The sequence below is a fragment of the Kazachstania africana genome, chromosome 3 (genome assembly GCF_000304475.1).
Source record: "Kazachstania africana CBS 2517 chromosome 3, complete genome".
NCBI lineage: Eukaryota > Fungi > Ascomycota > Saccharomycetes > Saccharomycetales > Saccharomycetaceae > Kazachstania > Kazachstania africana.
This window is the reverse complement of record NC_018942.1, coordinates 705,160-722,200: the sequence shown is the minus strand read 5'-3', so window position 1 is coordinate 722,200 and position 17,041 is coordinate 705,160. Positions and strand designations below refer to the sequence as shown.

Here is a 17,041-nt window from a genome sequence, read left to right as displayed (position 1 = left end):
CATAAAAAGCATATATTCCCCTCCATACTTTACAGAAAGGTATAAATTATAAATATTATATCACTACTTTAATTTCATACTGCTAAGATTACGCATAAGAGATTATTTATCATTATTTATTTTTGTTACTGACTGATTTTCTCAACTTAGTAACTCTATAAGAAAACTTCGGCATTTAATTCAACATATGAAGCAGCGTATGGGATGTCAAAGTTGTTCATTACTTCTGGATGTAAAACACCTAGATGACCAACTTGTTGAGGCTCAGCACCTTCCTTGGCTCTGAACATGACCTTAGCTCCTCTACCAGGGAAATATGTCTTTAAGGAATCATCTTGTTCAATCCAGTAACCTCTTGATGGAGAAGCAGCGCCAAAGTCAGCAACCCAAGGGGTTCTCAAAGTTTGCATAATTTTACCAAGAAGACCTTGAATAATTTCGAACCCTGAGTTTTTACCAGTGTAAATAGCACCCCAATGACGTTCGTTGTAGGCCTTTCTTTCTAATGCGTCATTTTTGAAGACAACATCACCAGTTTCGAAAACTTTGATTGGTAATGAATGTTTTCTATTTTCCTTAACGGTCTTTAAAATACCAGGTAACAAAGTGGTTCTAACAACTTGGTATTCTAACGTTTTTGGGTTTGCTAATTTGACGGCCTTTGTGTTATCGTCCTCAGTCTTTAAGAATTTGAAGTTTTCATCATGAGAACATAAAGTTAAAGCCATGACTTCTAGCCATGAAGCTTGAGCAGAGGCAACTCTGAAAATATCTGAAATTTTGTTAATAGGTAGAGGGGAAGCAATGAAGTTGGCATTAGATAGTTTTTCAGTCTTTGGCAAGTTATCGTAACCATAGCCAATTGCAGCATCTTCCATAATATCACATGGATGTAATATATCTGGTCTAGTAATTGGGATACTGACTTCCAAGATATCTTTATCTTCAGAAGAAGCGGTAGCATGTAAAGATAATTTTTTCAAGCATGCAATAATTTCATCTGCAGATTGTTCTAAACCTAATGCAGCGTTGATGTAAGCAATGGAAACGTTCATTTTTCTTTCAGCGAAGTTTGGGGTAATACGTGATTGACCGTTATGTTCTGAAACGATTTCGACGGGTTCAACGGTGAATTCATCACCACAGTAACGAGAGAACATGGCAACCAATTGGTCTAGGACAACTTCAGCCTTGGTCTTATCCGTAGCCGTAATTTCAATGAAAACGTTGCGTGTGTCAACAGAGATTTTGGTATGTTCTGAATTAATTATTGGTGGTAAAGAACAAACAACATCGCTAGAATCCATAATAACAGGATAAACTGGAGAATTTTCAATAATGTGAACGAAACGACCTAGATTGTTTTTTTGTTCTGGTTGTTTGTAAAATTCCATTAATTCAGCAGCGTCGAATTCCTTAGTTTGATTCAATGGAACGAACTTAATATCCTTTGGAGGTAATGCACGGTAGTGGAATGGACCAGTAGTGGCATCTAAATTGTGAGTACCCATGGCAACCAGTGTTCTGTTTCTGCATAAATTGGAATGAAGTTTATCTTGTAGAGAGATGAAAGATGCATATGATTTTTCATTAAAAGAGATGTTTCTCAAAATTGCGGCAGCTGCATAAGGTCTTATTTGCTCAGTAGCTTGATCAACATATAACCTAGTAGTTGGCTTGGTTAATTTGTACTTTGGAGTTTCGGATCTACCTAAGTATTCGTTCAAAGATTGGGCAATACCTTCAATACATAATAAATCGTAACGGTTTGCGCCAATTTCAATTTTCAATTCTGGTTCTTCACCGGCTTTTAAAGCTTCTTCAGTGGTGTCTTCATCTAATTCGATACCAAATTGAAAACATAATTCATCAAATTCATCATTGGCATAATTCTTTCCTAATAGGTCGAATAATTGCTGCTTGTTGACTGAAACGGTAGGCATGGCTTCGAAGTAAGTAGTAACAGCTATGTGTTAGTTATGTATCAGAGTTATTAAAACAATAATGTATATACCAATATAGAAGACGTAGCTGAGCTAAATGTTCAAATCAGTCATTTTTTGAAAATTTTCAGATTTTTCGATGCCGAAAAGAAAAGAGTCGCTACGTAGAAAACGATACAATAAACGCTCATACAACGGGTTCATTTGAACAAGAAAGCTTCAATATAATGAAACGAGCTTATTTTGTCACCTGAAGGTCTTCTACATCGCTTACAATAGTGTGTTCTTCCTCTTGGGACTTCTTTAAAGCGTATTTAGATACGAGTTTACGGAGTTTCTCACGACTGAGAGGTTTTTCTACCACATCATCAAAAAATTTAGTGTTGACAGCGTCTTGATAATAGTTTGTAGCAGCCACAATTGGGGTGTCTGAATTTACACAGTTAGCACGTTTGACCAACTTAATGATATCCGTGGCATAAACGTTTGGTAATCTCAGTGTTGTAACAATTAGATCAAACTTAATGTCACTAGTAGCTTTTGTAACTAATTCATCTCCTGTGGCAGCACTTATCACAGTGCAGCCCAGATTTTCCAAGTCCATTGTGGCACTATATCTATGTATTGGAATAGGTTCACATAGCAAAATATCCAGGTCATAGCTGATGCTGCCGTCAGGAGTATTTGTACTCCTTTTCCTTCGAAGCGAATTCATTTTGGAAATCATTTGTAGCCTATTGCTGTCCTCCGGTGTAGAAAATTCGTTTAATGAACTCATCTGTACCGGCGTACTCATCTTAGAATGAACTCTTGAGGTTCTATTTATACTAGGTGTCGATGGAGATAATGGAGATTTAAATTTCATTGAATCAGATTCATTAAATGCTGATAAATTGGGTGATTTTATATGATTAAAATCCATTTTAAGTGGTGTTGATATTTCAGAGCTTATTATACTTCCCTTTCTTGATGGAATTGTCTGGTCAAGACTTGTTGATCTTCCCGGTGAATAGGATCTAACTGATGATGTATCCGATTTTAAATAACTCTTGTTAACTATAGGAGAACCAGTTATCTTATTGGTCTTTATTTTACCGCTACCACTTGAGATCTCGGATGATGAAACCGACAAAGTTCTCCTATGACCAGCAATAGAGTCCTTGTGTTCATTCTTCAATCTGTTAATAGCGTCTTTATTTGCCTTGTCTAAAGCAGACAAATTTCTAAAGTAAAATGATCCAAATTCAGTTTGAGGATCATTTAATTTACTTGTTCTTCTATCTCTCATGTGAGGAGGAATTGCTAGTGATAAACTTTTCATAGTAGATGGACTTTTGTTGGTAGCAATAGAATCCTGAGGATTAACTGACTCTAAAACGGATGAAATACTTAACCTATGTAAAGGAGGGGGAGGATTCGTTGGATGTCCATTGGTAGAATTTGCAGGAGCAGTGGGAGCTGACCACTTTCTTGGGGTATTAGCATTTAATAATGGAGATACAATAGAAGACTCACTAGAATGAAATGAATGTATTTCAGGGATATCACTATTGTGATGTGAACGATTATTATCCGTTTCCTTAATATTTTTACTTTCAAAACCATTTGCTTCATCAAAGTCTTCCAATACAGCACCTCTAGAATCAAAATAATCAGTATCTTCTGGGTCTTCAATGTTAGGGACAAATGACGCCTGTTCATCGTAAACATGGTCCCAATCTACGCCATCGAAATAAGGATGATTTTTAATTTCGGATGATCCATTGGCCCCCAACCTTTTACTCGCATCAATTGTTAATAATTTTGAAATCAAATCTTTTGCACTATTTTTTAATAATATTTCTTCTTCTTCATCGGGAGAATCAAAATGAGGCCATTGGATATTGCCATCCAGAATTTTCCTAAATACTTCATCTGTCGTATTACTTGTAAAAGGTGGATATCCTAATAATAACTCGAAGAGGATACAACCTACAGACCACCAATCACATTGAACATCCTCCCCTGCACCTAAAATAGTTTCTGGCGCTAGATAATCGGGTGTACCAAAAAAGTGTCTTTTCTTTGAATTACTTGACTTAGTATCAAAGAGAGCCACATCCGAACTTGGAGAATCCACTGAAGAAGTTTCTAATGAATCCGTTCTTAAATATGATGGAGTTGATATAGAAAGTGAAGGAACTCTCGCATGTCCAGATGCAGTGTTTGTTGTTATAGTTGAAGACGCTGTTATTGCGGGAGATGGTGGTGGGGGAGTATTTGAACGAGAGAAATCGAACAAAGATAATGATAATTCAGACTCATCAAGAATACCGCTACTGCTGTTATTATTGTTATTGCTAACACTGTGGGTCGAAGGAGTATCAAAACTATTGGTATGACTGTTCTTTTTTTGATTCTTTGACGATTCATTATTTATTGTTTTGAAGTGTCTTTTAACAAGACCTGCTCTCGATAAACCAAAATCGGTCAATTTAATATGACCCGTACTATCAATCAACAAATTATCAGGTTTTAAATCATGATGAATGATACCATTTAAATGCATATCATCTACACCTATGATTACTTCACTTAAATATTGTTTTACCCATTTATTTGGTAATGTGCCCATCATTTTAATTAGTGTTGCTAAATCACCACCTGGTAAATATTCCATTACGAGGAACAAATTATCTTTATTTTGGAAAGTGGCAAATAATTTTGCTACATAAGGTTTATCACTTTGTATCATCATTATAGCTCTTTCTGATTTTACATTCATAATCTGATTCTTAGCAATCATATCAGATTTTTTTAATACTTTTATGGCAAAATATTCGCCGGTTAATTTTTTCTTTGCTAAATACACACTACCATATGCACCTTTACTTATTGGTTTAATAATGTCGTAATCTTTAATTGAAGGTGGTGCTGTTTTCATTTGATTCGTAGCGAGTAATAATGGCGAAAGAGGTAGATTCATTAGCGAAGGAGAGTTTAGGTAGGCACTGCTGGTGTTATTATTATTATTATTATTGTTGTTGTTAGCATTGTTATTGGGGAATTGTTCTGGAGTGAGGAAATGTGAATTACTATCGTTACCGATGCTATTTTTGAAATTTGAAGGTGAATGAATAATATTTATCGAAGCATTATTTGATTGGGTTGTTAAGATGCTATTGTCACCTGTATCAATGGGATTAAAGCCTAATTGTGTAGTTGGAGTTACTGATCTTGAATTATTCTTACTTGATGTTTTAATATTAGTATTATTATTAGAATTTGGTATGGCATCAATTTTCAAATAAGAATCTGCAAATAATCCACTTTGTACCAATTTTGGTTGTGGTGATTGAATATTATTATTATTATTATTATCATTGAATGTTATCATATTTAATTTATTGATATTTTCTTGAATTTGTCTTTGAATTGCATTAATGACATGATTATTAATTTCATTTTTAATTCTCAAAGAATATTTCATTGCATTATCTAATCTTAGTACGGCATCAACTTTTTTTTTAGCCAAATCAATTGTATCTGTCACTAAGAGATTTAGACCATTTGAAGTTATTGAATCTGTAATATCATAAGATAATTCCCAATTTTGAACGCTATCTATATTTGATTTTGTCATTGGAGAAAATAAATAAATAATTTTTGAAAATTTTTCATTTTCATTTTGTAAATTTAATATTGAATAATCATTATTAATTGTAGTGTTATCATTTTTTAAAGTTTCATTATATTCTTCTTCACTTGTATTAATATTTATTGCATATTGACAAAGATCAGACAATGAAATTAGAATGTTTATTAAAAAAGATTCCGATTTTGTAGTTGATATTGGTAAATCTTTATAGATCAATTCATTTGATACATTATTATCCAAAAATGAATTGATTAAATTAGATTGTTCCACTAAATTATCGTGTAAAAGTTGAATAATGGATTCAATTCTATGTTCCACTATACAAGTTTGAGAATGAGTTTCTAGCCACCATTCAGGAACAAAAGTTTCACAAATACTACATAGTTCTAATTTTGGTAATGGTAAATTAAATTCATTTGTAATTTTTTGATCAGAGATTGCTAATAAATAATCAATGAATAATTTTGAACCGAATCCTAAAATATTAACAAAATCATTTGATAAATCTACAATTTCGTCGATTACATCAATATCTTTATAAGGTTTCAATATCCACATTGTATAACTTGGTAAATCGTTATTATCTTTAATAAGAACACCAGTAGCTTGTAAAGTAAGTATTGATTCTGTTATTAGAGACCAGACATTGAAAGTGACAGTATAACTTAGATCATCATTTTCACACATCTTTTGTATCGTATCTGAAAAGATACTTTTATCTATTTCATCAACAATTTCATTTGAGATTTGTTGATTTATTGTTAAATCATTACCAACTATTGACTTCCATTGAGAAGAGACGTATTTAACTGTGCCTGATAAGGTTAGTTCTAATAGTATGGTTGGATTTCTCTCTGTTGCTATTCGTATGTATTCATCATATGATATAGATGAAAGAGATGAAATAGACGGTTCCTTCGTGTCTTCAGCGGTATAGAAGGATGATGTATCCATAATTGGTAGTAAATATTTGAAAGAGTGACAATGGTATAATGTATTATATTACTACAACCGTATGAGATATCGGTGCTATGATAAATTAGTCTGGAAAAGTGGGCGGCGAAAAGTTTCTATACTAGTTGAGAAATAGAGAGAGAAAAGAAGAAGGGGGAGAGGGCAAAAGGATGATGACAGAAAGTATGAGAAGAAGGTATATTTAGTATGTTGTTCACCACAATGGATAAACCCTTCCTTGAAAGTAGTCTATCTACTAGTGTCTAACACGAACTTAGTTTGACAAGGCTCTGTTATAGATTATCTACTGGTGAGTGCTTATTTTTTTTTTTCCTTAATATTTTGGATCTTGCAAATTGTAATTGTTCCACGTGACATGAAATTATGAAATTATGAGATGGAAAAAAAAAAAAAAAAAAAAGTTAGGCGAGACAACGAACATATTTTTTGGAGTAACATAGGCAATTCCCTGGAGATAAGAAGAAGAGATGCAAAAATTGCAATGGTAAAAGAAAAGACCAATGAGGAAACAAGTTATGTTTTCATAGAAATTATTCAATGTAGATGAAAATAAAACAATAGAAAAATTTTTTATGTAAATGTCCAAGAAGGGTGATAATCACTATTAGATTATCACGGGAGATCGCCACAACGGCACATCATAATTATACTTGTTAAGATACTTTATTTCCATTAAATACTAAGAGCAGTTTAAACTGAATAAGATGCAAATTCTTCTTCTTTTTTATGTAAATCATTACGTGTACTGCTTATAACAGTTTTTGATGGATAATGCCCTTCATAATTCTAACGGTCTTTTGGATTCCGAAAGGTAAATCACAAGTAGTTCTACTGGTTCCTTATGATATGCCTTTTTCCCAACTCTGCCTATTATCTTTTTTTTCTTGCAGAAATCAAACAAAGATTATCTCGCATAGCGTACTGGAAACCCTAGCTTCCACCATCGACTAACCCTAACGCTTCCGTCTTACTCGGAAAGAGAGAGTGTAGGTGTTTCCTGCAATTGTATTTTTAACTCCTCCGTCTCTCCTCAGAAGATACTCTCATGCGTTCTTCCTCACTTCATCGCTCACCTCCCCGCAGGTTGTCCAAACCAAGCCTCAGCTAGCCATAGCGGTACGTTTTCTTGACTCGAATCAGCAGTAAAATCGATGTGCAAAAAAAAGAGCACTTCACGCTAAAAAGAAATCCTTGCCTCCTCGCCCTCGCTCCTTCACTTCTCCTCCCTCGTTTTCTTAGAGAGCCTCTAGTGGCCCTGACTCTGCACATGAACACCCATCCAAATTAGGAAATAGTTGCCATAAACGGCCCACCCTCTCTCTCTATTGTGTTCCGCCCACGATGATGGCACTGGCCGGAAAAAAAAAAAAAAAGAAAAGCAAAAACCTCCCCAATGCGGAAAAAAATCTCGAACATGTTCTGATTTCTCTGGCCAAATTTTCGTCTGCGCCTTTTCCCGTCGTCTGCGCCTTCTCTCACATTTTTTTTCTCTCTTGTGAATTTTGCACTCATTTTTTGAAACGGATGAAAATAAGCTATTTTTGAGATTTACGCTCCCACTCTTACCATACCACCAGCTCTAATTAGTGCTGAAATTAATGAACCTATTTTATTTATATATATATATAATTGATAAAAATATGTCAAATTAATTACTTTTCTTTCTCATTCTTAATATTTTTATTCTTCTTTTTTTTATTTCTTAATATCTCCAAGGAAGGAAATTTCATTCTCATATATTATATAGACTTATTGTCTCCATTACTGATGTCCACTATTAATACTACTACAACAATCATTGATATTCCAAAAGATTTTAAATCAACTTTACCACCAAGAAAAAGAGCAAAGACAAAGGAAGAAAAAGAACAAAGAAGAATAGAAAGAATTTTAAGAAATAGGAAAGCTGCTCATCAGAGTAGAGAAAAGAAAAGATTACATTTAAAATTCTTAGAATATAAATGTGATTTAATGGAATCTTTATTAACTGATATTGATTTATTAACAATTTTTAAAGATGATGAATCAAAATTAGAAAAAGTTAATGAATATCTTTCAATGAAAGATTCAAAAGATGTCATTGAAAATGAAATTAGTTTCATTAAAAATAAAGATCCTTCACTAATTGATTCGCAGGAAGAAGATGATGATGAAAATCATCATCATAATAGTAATAACAAAATGATCTCCAATGATACGATCGTTAAATTGGAAGAAACAGAAATCAAACTAGAGGATGTTTCTTCTATTGTATCAACATCTCTTTCCCCATTTCAAATGATCTCCCCAATGAGTAATATTACTTTAGAAACAGATAAAGAAGACATTTTCGATTCTGGTAACAATTACTCTTACAATACAAAAAATTCAACCTCACCATTGGATGTTGATGATTCTTTCGAAAAGAATAAAAATTGGGATCTTCTAATGAATAAAGACGACCAAGATGATTCAATATATTTTGAATTAGACACGACCGATTTCACACAAACAAATAATAGTAATAATCTCCTAAATGGTTCATATGACCTTGACAATTGGCGTAATCCAGCCGCGATTACCAATTAATTAAGAAGTAATGAAAAAACAATTAAAAAATGTAGTTAGTATATGTGGTACATCAGTTTACAAAAAAAAAAGAGAATGAATAATCAGTTTCCTTCCTTCCATTATTACTTTGATTTGTCTGAAGCGCAATCAAGTTTGATGAATATGGAACCATATGATTTTATTACTATGTGAACAGGGTCTTACAAAAAAAAACAAGAAATTTATGAACAACAATCTTCATAATCACGTTTGTCTTTTCCACCTGAGCAGTGTGGCGCGCTATTTTGTTATTACTATGGCTGCGACTGCTGTTCTCCTTTCAACGTGATACAATGAGTGAGCTTATAAATTCTTCTATTTGTATTTCCCCTTCTTTTGTGTGTGTGGATAGGTCTTATCTTTTTTATAAAAATTTAAATTATATATTGTTTATTTGGTTGGTTTATTTCTAAAATGTTTAATCTTTTTTTCTAATGGCCTACAATGGTGCATTTACCATATACTGTAGCAACCTATCAGTAAAAATGTCTCGTAAACAAATAGATTATATACTACAAATTGTCAAAACGTCTCAGGCGTCTTGACACAAAATTCTCAGTGGAAATATCAGCTTTCCATCATCTTTGAGCTTAATTAATTTATAAGTTAATTGAATAAGCGAATCATTTAAGAGCTTTTTGAAAATTAATAAAACTTTACCCCCCTCATGTTACTATCATTAATTAAAAAATCAGTTTATCAACAGAAATCACCGTTTTTCAAACCACTGATAATAAGAAAAATGTCACAAGATACTTTACTCATTCCAGGTCCAGTGACTCTCTCTAAAAATGTAATCAATACCCTAGGTTCACAATCTCTGTCACATTTAAGTCCAGAATTTACATCAATTTTCAAAGAAGCTTTACAAAATTCAAGATCTTTATTCAAAGCGCATCCTCAAAGGGGTCAACCTCTTATTATTGCCGGTTCTGGTACCCTAGGGTTCGATCTAGTGGGCACTAACTTGATCGATCCTATTAATGATAAAATACTCTTACTTTCAACTGGTTTCTTCTCCAATGAATTTGCAACATGTCTTGAGCAAAATTACAAGGTACAACATCTAAATATTTTAAAAGCCCCCATTGGAGGTGTCGTACCCATGGATCAAATTGTAAATTCTTTACAGCAAGATAATTATAAAGCTATTATAATGACACACGTTGACACATCTACTGGAGTGCGTAGTGATGTGGAAAAAATAAGTCAAGTCGTGAAGAAAATTAGTCCCAACACATTAATTGTCGTCGATGCAGTCTGTTCACTTGGTTGTGAAACATTGAAATTTCATGATTGGGGGTTGGATTTCGCACTTTCCGCGTCACAAAAGGCTTTGGGTATGGCACCTGGACTTTCAGTATGTATGATTAGTGATAGAGCATTGGATGTGGCTCTGGACGAGAAAACTAAACCTACTGGTTTCTATGCTTCTATTAAAAATTGGTACCCTGTCTTAAAAAATAGTGAATTGGGTGTTGCCACTTACTTTGCCACGCCCCCAGTACAATTGATTGCTGCTTTAAACGTTGCTCTGAAAGAAATTCTTAGTTATAAATATAAAGGATTGGTTGGAATCGATGCTAGGGTGGCTAAGCATGCAGATGTCAGTAAATGGTTCAAAACAAAAATGGTACAAGAGCTCCATTTAAAATTACTTCCTTCCTCTGAAAAAAATGCTGCAAATGGGTTGTCTGCAATTTATGCTGATGATCCAGCTTCCCTGATATCGTATTTGAAAAATGAGAAGCACATCATCGTTGCGGCAGGAATTTTGAAAGAAATCAAATCGAAATATTTTAGAGTCGGCCACATGGGCGTGTCTGCTTGTGATGACTCCTTAGGCCAATTAGGAAGTTGCTTTGATGCAATTCAAGAGATTCTGCAACAATAGTAAACACCTACCCTCATGGTTCTGTAATCCACGGCCAACTAAAATCTATATAAAAAATATGTAGTCAAAAACAAAGTCAAAGTTGACTCTGTTGGCTTAGTGTCAATGCCCGCTAGAATCAAAAAATAAAACTTACTTATTTAAGTATTTCTCATCTGTGGAGTTATATTCTATGGGTTTGTAATGCTAACAGACATGTTATCTATAACTTCAACGTCATCCTTATCTTTTAAAACCTTACACAGTTCCATTCAACTTCATAAACTGACCTCGCTAGTTTGACTCTTGTGCCAAGGGAGCTGAACATATAAAAGCGGTGTATATAACATGCATCTATATCATGAACTCTATACTTCCATTTTTTAAATACCACATAATCATATAAAGCAATCATTATCAGACCACAATGCCTAACATACTATCGGAATCTTCTTTAAAATTAATCACGTCTCCATTAGTCGAGACTGATCCAGAATTGAAAAATTTAATAAATGACGAGATTGATAGACAAAGAAAGTCAATCGTCTTAATCGCATCTGAAAATTTTACCACCAAATCAGTCTTTGACGCATTAGGAACACCTTTATCTAACAAATATTCCGAAGGTTATCCAGGTGCCCGTTATTATGGTGGAAATGAAAATATCGATAAAATTGAAATTTTATGTCAGCAAAGAGCATTAAATGCTTTTTCATTGTCTCCTGATAGATGGGGTGTTAATGTACAAACTCTGTCTGGATCTCCAGCTAACTTACAAGTCTATCAGGCTCTAATGAAGCCTCACGACAGATTAATGGGACTCTATCTACCTGATGGTGGTCACCTTTCACATGGGTATGCTACAGAACATAGAAAAATATCAGCAGTTTCAACTTATTTTGAATCCTTCCCATATAGAGTTGATCCAGAAACAGGAATTATTGATTACGACACTTTGGAAAAGAATGCTATCTTATATAGACCAAAAGTTTTAGTCGCTGGTACTTCAGCTTACTGTCGTCTAATTGATTATAAGAGAATGAGAGAGATTGCTGACAGTTGTGGAGCTTACTTAATGGTTGACATGGCCCATATCTCAGGTTTAGTTGCTGCGGGTGTCATTCCATCACCATTTGAGTATGCGGACATTGTCACGACAACAACTCACAAGTCTCTTAGAGGTCCAAGAGGTGCTATGATATTTTTCAGAAAAGGTGTCAGATCCATTAATCCCAAAACTGGTAAAGAAATATTGTATGATCTTGAAAATCCAATAAATTTTTCAGTTTTTCCAGGTCATCAAGGTGGTCCACATAATCATACAATTGCTGCCTTGGCTACAGCTTTGAAACAAGCCGCTACTCCTGAATTTAAGGAATATCAATTAAACGTCTTAAAAAATGCTAAAATACTGGAAAAAGGGTTCAAAAACTTGGGTTACAGTTTAGTTTCTGATGGTACAGACTCTCATATGGTTTTGGTTTCTTTGAGGGAGCAAGGTGTCGATGGCGCCAGAGTTGAATACGTCTGTGAAAAACTTAATATTGCTCTGAACAAAAATTCAATTCCAGGTGATAAATCAGCTTTAGTGCCAGGTGGTATCCGTATCGGTGCACCAGCAATGACTACAAGAGGTATGTCTGAAAATGACTTTGCTCGTATCGTTCAATACATTGATATGGCAACCAACATTGCTAAAGAAACTCAAACTAGCTTACCAAAAGAATCGAATAGGTTAAAGGACTTCAAAGCAGCAATTGATGCCAACGATGGTATCTGGATTCCAATAAAGGAAGAAATCAATAACTGGGTCGTTCAATATCCACTTGCCATTTGAGCTCTTTTTTTTTATTGTAAATATACAATTTTCTAGCTTGCAAAAATAAAATACTTATATAGAAATTTATTATAATGTTTCCAGCACTTGAAGCAAACGCCCAGTATCCCATCTATCTTTACTTTGTAGTGGTATCATTTTCAAAAAAAGGTCAACAAGTTTATTTTTTAGCTTCACATCATCGATTTCATTCAATTTGGGCAACATTTCTATCATTCTTCCCACTTGAGTACTGTATTCCTGGTCTAATATATAGTTTCCATTGCCTTGTTCTCCAAATAATCCAGCAAAAGCATCTGCAGACCCAAAATCCCTGAGTTCATTCCATCCATCTAAGGAAGGAACGCCAAGTTGGTCAAATATGGATAAAATCAACCTTATATCACTTCCGTTCTCTAAATATCCACTTCCATCATCAAACATAGCCGGTAAAACCATAAAGTCATTTCCTAGTTTTTCAGATTGTAACCACTGCGATGCAATGACAAGAACACTCCAGATATCAATTTTGAAATCATAATTTTTAACTCCAAACAATAATTCTGGTGCCTTATAAAAAGAAGTAGAAACATCTGTTATCTTTTCAGATGATGGTTCAGTTACAAGTTGTTGAGTATCATTATAGTCATATGAAATTCCAAAGTCTATCAGCTTTAGAGAATTATCATTAGGTTGATACATTATATTTTGCGGTTTGATATCACGATGAATAATCTTTTGCTTATGCACAAAATTTACTGCCTTTATGATTTGTGTAAGAAAGGGTACTAGCAACGTCTTGACTTCGAACCCATTGGTATACTTTTTTTCTGGTGATTCAGTTTCAGCAGTACTATAATACGGATTATATCGTTTCTTATGTGACTTATATTGAGAAGACATGAAATCGTGTAACGTTAAGGGAACAAAGGGAAGCAAAAATTGTAACTCATCATCCACTAGTTTATAATCTAACAATTTCACGATATATTTATCAGACTCTTCTATTTTGTTAAAATCCTGTAAAATTTTTAATTCTCTCTTGTGATTGTGTGGTGGTGCATTGAAATCAACAGGCACAGTTTTGATCGCATAAATATCTTTCACTTTGTAAATGCATGCAAATTTAGTTGATTTATACAGTTTTTTATCGCCATTGTCAATTTGATCTAGCTTGTTCATCACTTTTAATCTTGCTCTACCCTCTTCAAAGGATCTAATTTTTTTTTGTATTTGTAGATATATGTCATTGAGAAATCTTGATCGCATCTATAATATATAGTCTGAATATATATACAAGTTATCATTCTATAAAAAAGGAAACAGTACTACTCGACTTTGTAGTTTTCCTTCTTAAGCCAAGCCACGGCAAGTGGATGTAGACTATTAACCTTCGTTACGGTGACTGAAGGTTTATTATGTTCATGGAATGTCACTTTACCGTTGGTATTCCCAGTACCTACATCATTAACAAATTCTACGTCCGCCTTGTAATTCAGTTGAGAAACTATTGCACCATCTTTCAAATGAATGATTTTATCAGGCCATTTGGCTAGCCCATCGAAAATATGGGTGGCATAAATGATGGAGCACTTTCTTACCTCAGTTTCAGTTTTCAAAAACGTTAACAATCTTGATCTTGCAATGACATCCAAATCCACAGTGACTTCATCCAGAAGCAGGACTCTGAATGGCTTTAGTAAACCCATGACTAATTGCACACGTCTTTTTTGGCCATCGCTCAATTTGTGCATCCTCCAGTTAACGTCAACTTCCAGAATCTCAATTAGATTATCACCACGTTCTTTGTAATGATGATAACCTATACTTTCTAGTAATTCCAACACTCCTATGTCTCTGTCAATAATACTCATATGGCACCATTCGGTTCCCAGATATGTAGTTATTTGGACATCTTCATTGTCCTTGTGCATTGAGTTTGGACTGAATGGATCTAATCCATTAACTAGTATTCTTCCATTTAAGCAAAGATGTTTACCACTTAATAGTTTCAGTAGCGTTGACTTCCCTGCACCGTTGAGGCCGATTAAGAGAGTCCTAGAGTTCCACGGAATATTCAGCACAATGTTGTACAAAGAAGGTTTATCATTATGAGGGAAAGTATACGTCAAATTATCTACTTCAACAGCTAATGAGGCAGACATGTTCTTGATCCAGCTCTGTTGCTCTTTCACACTTTTCACAGATGCTCTGGAAATCTTCATCTTTATATGCTACAAAAAAAAGTGAAAAAAAAAATCTCCGATGGCCGTGGTTATTAAGTAATACACAGTTTAATTATTATTTGAATAAAGATATGACGTGGGATTATGAAGTAGGCAGTGTAATGGATCTAGCCACACTTTCTTGGTCTTATGATATGTTTCCCAGATGAGGTTTCTATTAGAGAATTTTGATATGATGGCAAGTAAACCAACAAGAATTGACAGTTTGACCAAGAGATGCTTGTTATTAATGACATGATAGAGGACTATATTGAACCTTGTGTTTGTTTGTCTGATATTTTTCCGCGTCCCATTGATCTTGATTTGTTTATCAATCAAATTATCTATATCTTTTGTGTCAAATAGCGTCTTGTTATTACCTTTTGCTGTGGTTAACAACGGGCTCCCACAGTTAATAATTCTTGAGTCGAATAAAACCTTAGATAAAAGTTTGACGTCACGATTGTAATTCAATCTTGTAATTGTCATTATTTTGAAGAAGAAATTTTCATTAGATATAGATGTCAGTAAAATTTGCTGTATTGAAGCATGAATAAGATCTGTTTCATTATCAAAATTCTCCGTATTCAAATTGATTTGGTCAATCAATTTCTGCTTTTGCATAAGAATAAAATTCGTAAAGATTAAAATAGGTATAAAACTTGAATTTTTACTTATTATCAAATCAAAAATTTCCCATATAATCGAATTTTCATTCGTTGGCTTTAAATCATGTGAAAAGAAAGTTAAAATTGATGATATGGCAAAGAAAGGACTGATTTTATCAAGTTTCATAGAATGGTATAGGTCTGGATCCTTTTCTTTAATTAAATGGGAGATTAATTTCAATTGATCAATGGGAAAATCTAGTGAATTCATCATAAAATCCCTTAGATAAACCAAAGTAAAGATTTCCACACACTCAAATACAGTGTCAAATTGAGCGTCTACAGCACTCAATATCATTGTACTGAGTGATAAATCCACTTCCTCATTTGAATGCCACACTAATATGAAGAGCGAGACGATATCATGATAACCTTGGTAGTATCTCAATTTAGGATGCTTTCTGAAAATTCCAATGATAATGCGGGAAAGTAAATCTTTCAAGAAATCCCTATGCTTGGTATTCTCAACGAACGAGAAGGATCTTTTTACGTCCAAATTGATTTGATTCTCATCAGGATGATCTATTAGAACGTCATTATTCCTGGAATTCTCTAATCTTAATTGCCTAGACAAAAGACAGTGCCAACACTTACTTCTAACTTTATTCTCAATGAATCCAAATTTTTCAGAACCCAATATTTCCAGTACAACGGGATTGGTAGTATCACGAATGATTTTAAGCTTTAATTCTTTTTGGAAGCCTAGATTGATATACGAAGGAATGAAATCATAAATTGTATTACTTTCTAAAGTAGCCAGTGTTTCCTGGCTAGATGAGTAGGAATCAGAAGTGGAACCCATTCCAAATTTCAAGCGATTACTCGTTTCTCTCTTTCTTCTGGGATGCTTGTGAAAAGAGTGGCTTTCACTATAATAAATTCACCTATTTTCGCCTCATATCCCAAAAATTTGATTAAAAAAAAAAAAAGGCCAACTAAAAGATGGTGTCAGACTTGAACGTCAGCGAGTCATACTTCCAGCTAAGCTGTATAGAAATGTGTGTAGATATCGGGTTATAATGTCTGAAGTGTTATGTTAATTGAGCGTAATTTCGAAAGATTGCAATGGAAGGTAATCCATGCAGCTTAGTCTCCAGGTTGAGTAATAAACAATCAAATAGGAGAATATATTGTTTTACTTTCATACATCTGAAACATAATAAGCTCATTATTTTACTGAATGAGGAAATGCGTTCAAAACGCATGCCTCGAATTGATCAACTATGGCTCCATTTTTTGTAACACTCTTATCAGTAACACAAAAACCTATTGAAATAATCCACGAGTCAATTGTCCCCATAGCAAACAAAAATAT

At 33.9% G+C, this 17,041-nt stretch overlaps 8 protein-coding genes across 8 annotated transcripts; 3 read left to right on the top strand and 5 right to left on the bottom strand.

The window, feature by feature from the left end:
• Positions 1–155: 155 nt before the first annotated feature.
• Positions 156–1,943, bottom strand: FRS1 (phenylalanine--tRNA ligase subunit beta; the record flags this gene model as incomplete). The annotated part of the gene is made up of 1 exon (XM_003956431.1): positions 156–1,943. One exon carries the CDS (start codon positions 1,941–1,943, stop codon positions 156–158), a length of 1,788 nt encoding a protein of 595 aa, XP_003956480.1.
• A 238-nt stretch (positions 1,944–2,181) lies between these two features.
• On the bottom strand, positions 2,182–6,534 carry RIM15 (protein kinase RIM15; the record flags this gene model as incomplete). Its single annotated transcript, XM_003956430.1, has 1 exon — positions 2,182–6,534. The coding sequence occupies one exon, from the start codon at positions 6,532–6,534 to the stop codon at positions 2,182–2,184; it is 4,353 nt and encodes a 1,450-aa protein (XP_003956479.1).
• A 1,788-nt stretch (positions 6,535–8,322) lies between these two features.
• On the top strand, positions 8,323–9,123 carry HAC1 (transcription factor HAC1; the record flags this gene model as incomplete). Its single annotated transcript, XM_003956429.1, has 1 exon — positions 8,323–9,123. One exon carries the CDS (start codon positions 8,323–8,325, stop codon positions 9,121–9,123), a length of 801 nt encoding a protein of 266 aa, XP_003956478.1.
• Positions 9,124–9,886: 763 nt separating this feature from the next.
• On the top strand, positions 9,887–11,038 carry AGX1 (alanine--glyoxylate transaminase; the record flags this gene model as incomplete). The annotated part of the gene is made up of 1 exon (XM_003956428.1): positions 9,887–11,038. The coding sequence occupies one exon, from the start codon at positions 9,887–9,889 to the stop codon at positions 11,036–11,038; it is 1,152 nt and encodes a 383-aa protein (XP_003956477.1).
• Positions 11,039–11,444: 406 nt separating this feature from the next.
• Positions 11,445–12,854, top strand: KAFR0C03490 (serine hydroxymethyltransferase; the record flags this gene model as incomplete). Its single annotated transcript, XM_003956427.1, has 1 exon — positions 11,445–12,854. One exon carries the CDS (start codon positions 11,445–11,447, stop codon positions 12,852–12,854), a length of 1,410 nt encoding a protein of 469 aa, XP_003956476.1.
• Positions 12,855–12,923: 69 nt separating this feature from the next.
• On the bottom strand, positions 12,924–14,015 carry CAK1 (cyclin-dependent protein kinase-activating kinase CAK1; the record flags this gene model as incomplete). The annotated part of the gene is made up of 1 exon (XM_003956426.1): positions 12,924–14,015. One exon carries the CDS (start codon positions 14,013–14,015, stop codon positions 12,924–12,926), a length of 1,092 nt encoding a protein of 363 aa, XP_003956475.1.
• A 146-nt stretch (positions 14,016–14,161) lies between these two features.
• CAF16 (putative ATP-binding cassette family ATPase CAF16) lies at positions 14,162–14,998 on the bottom strand (the record flags this gene model as incomplete). The annotated part of the gene is made up of 1 exon (XM_003956425.1): positions 14,162–14,998. One exon carries the CDS (start codon positions 14,996–14,998, stop codon positions 14,162–14,164), a length of 837 nt encoding a protein of 278 aa, XP_003956474.1.
• Positions 14,999–15,127: 129 nt separating this feature from the next.
• GYP8 (GTPase-activating protein GYP8) lies at positions 15,128–16,528 on the bottom strand (the record flags this gene model as incomplete). The annotated part of the gene is made up of 1 exon (XM_003956424.1): positions 15,128–16,528. One exon carries the CDS (start codon positions 16,526–16,528, stop codon positions 15,128–15,130), a length of 1,401 nt encoding a protein of 466 aa, XP_003956473.1.
• Positions 16,529–17,041: the final 513 nt, after the last annotated feature.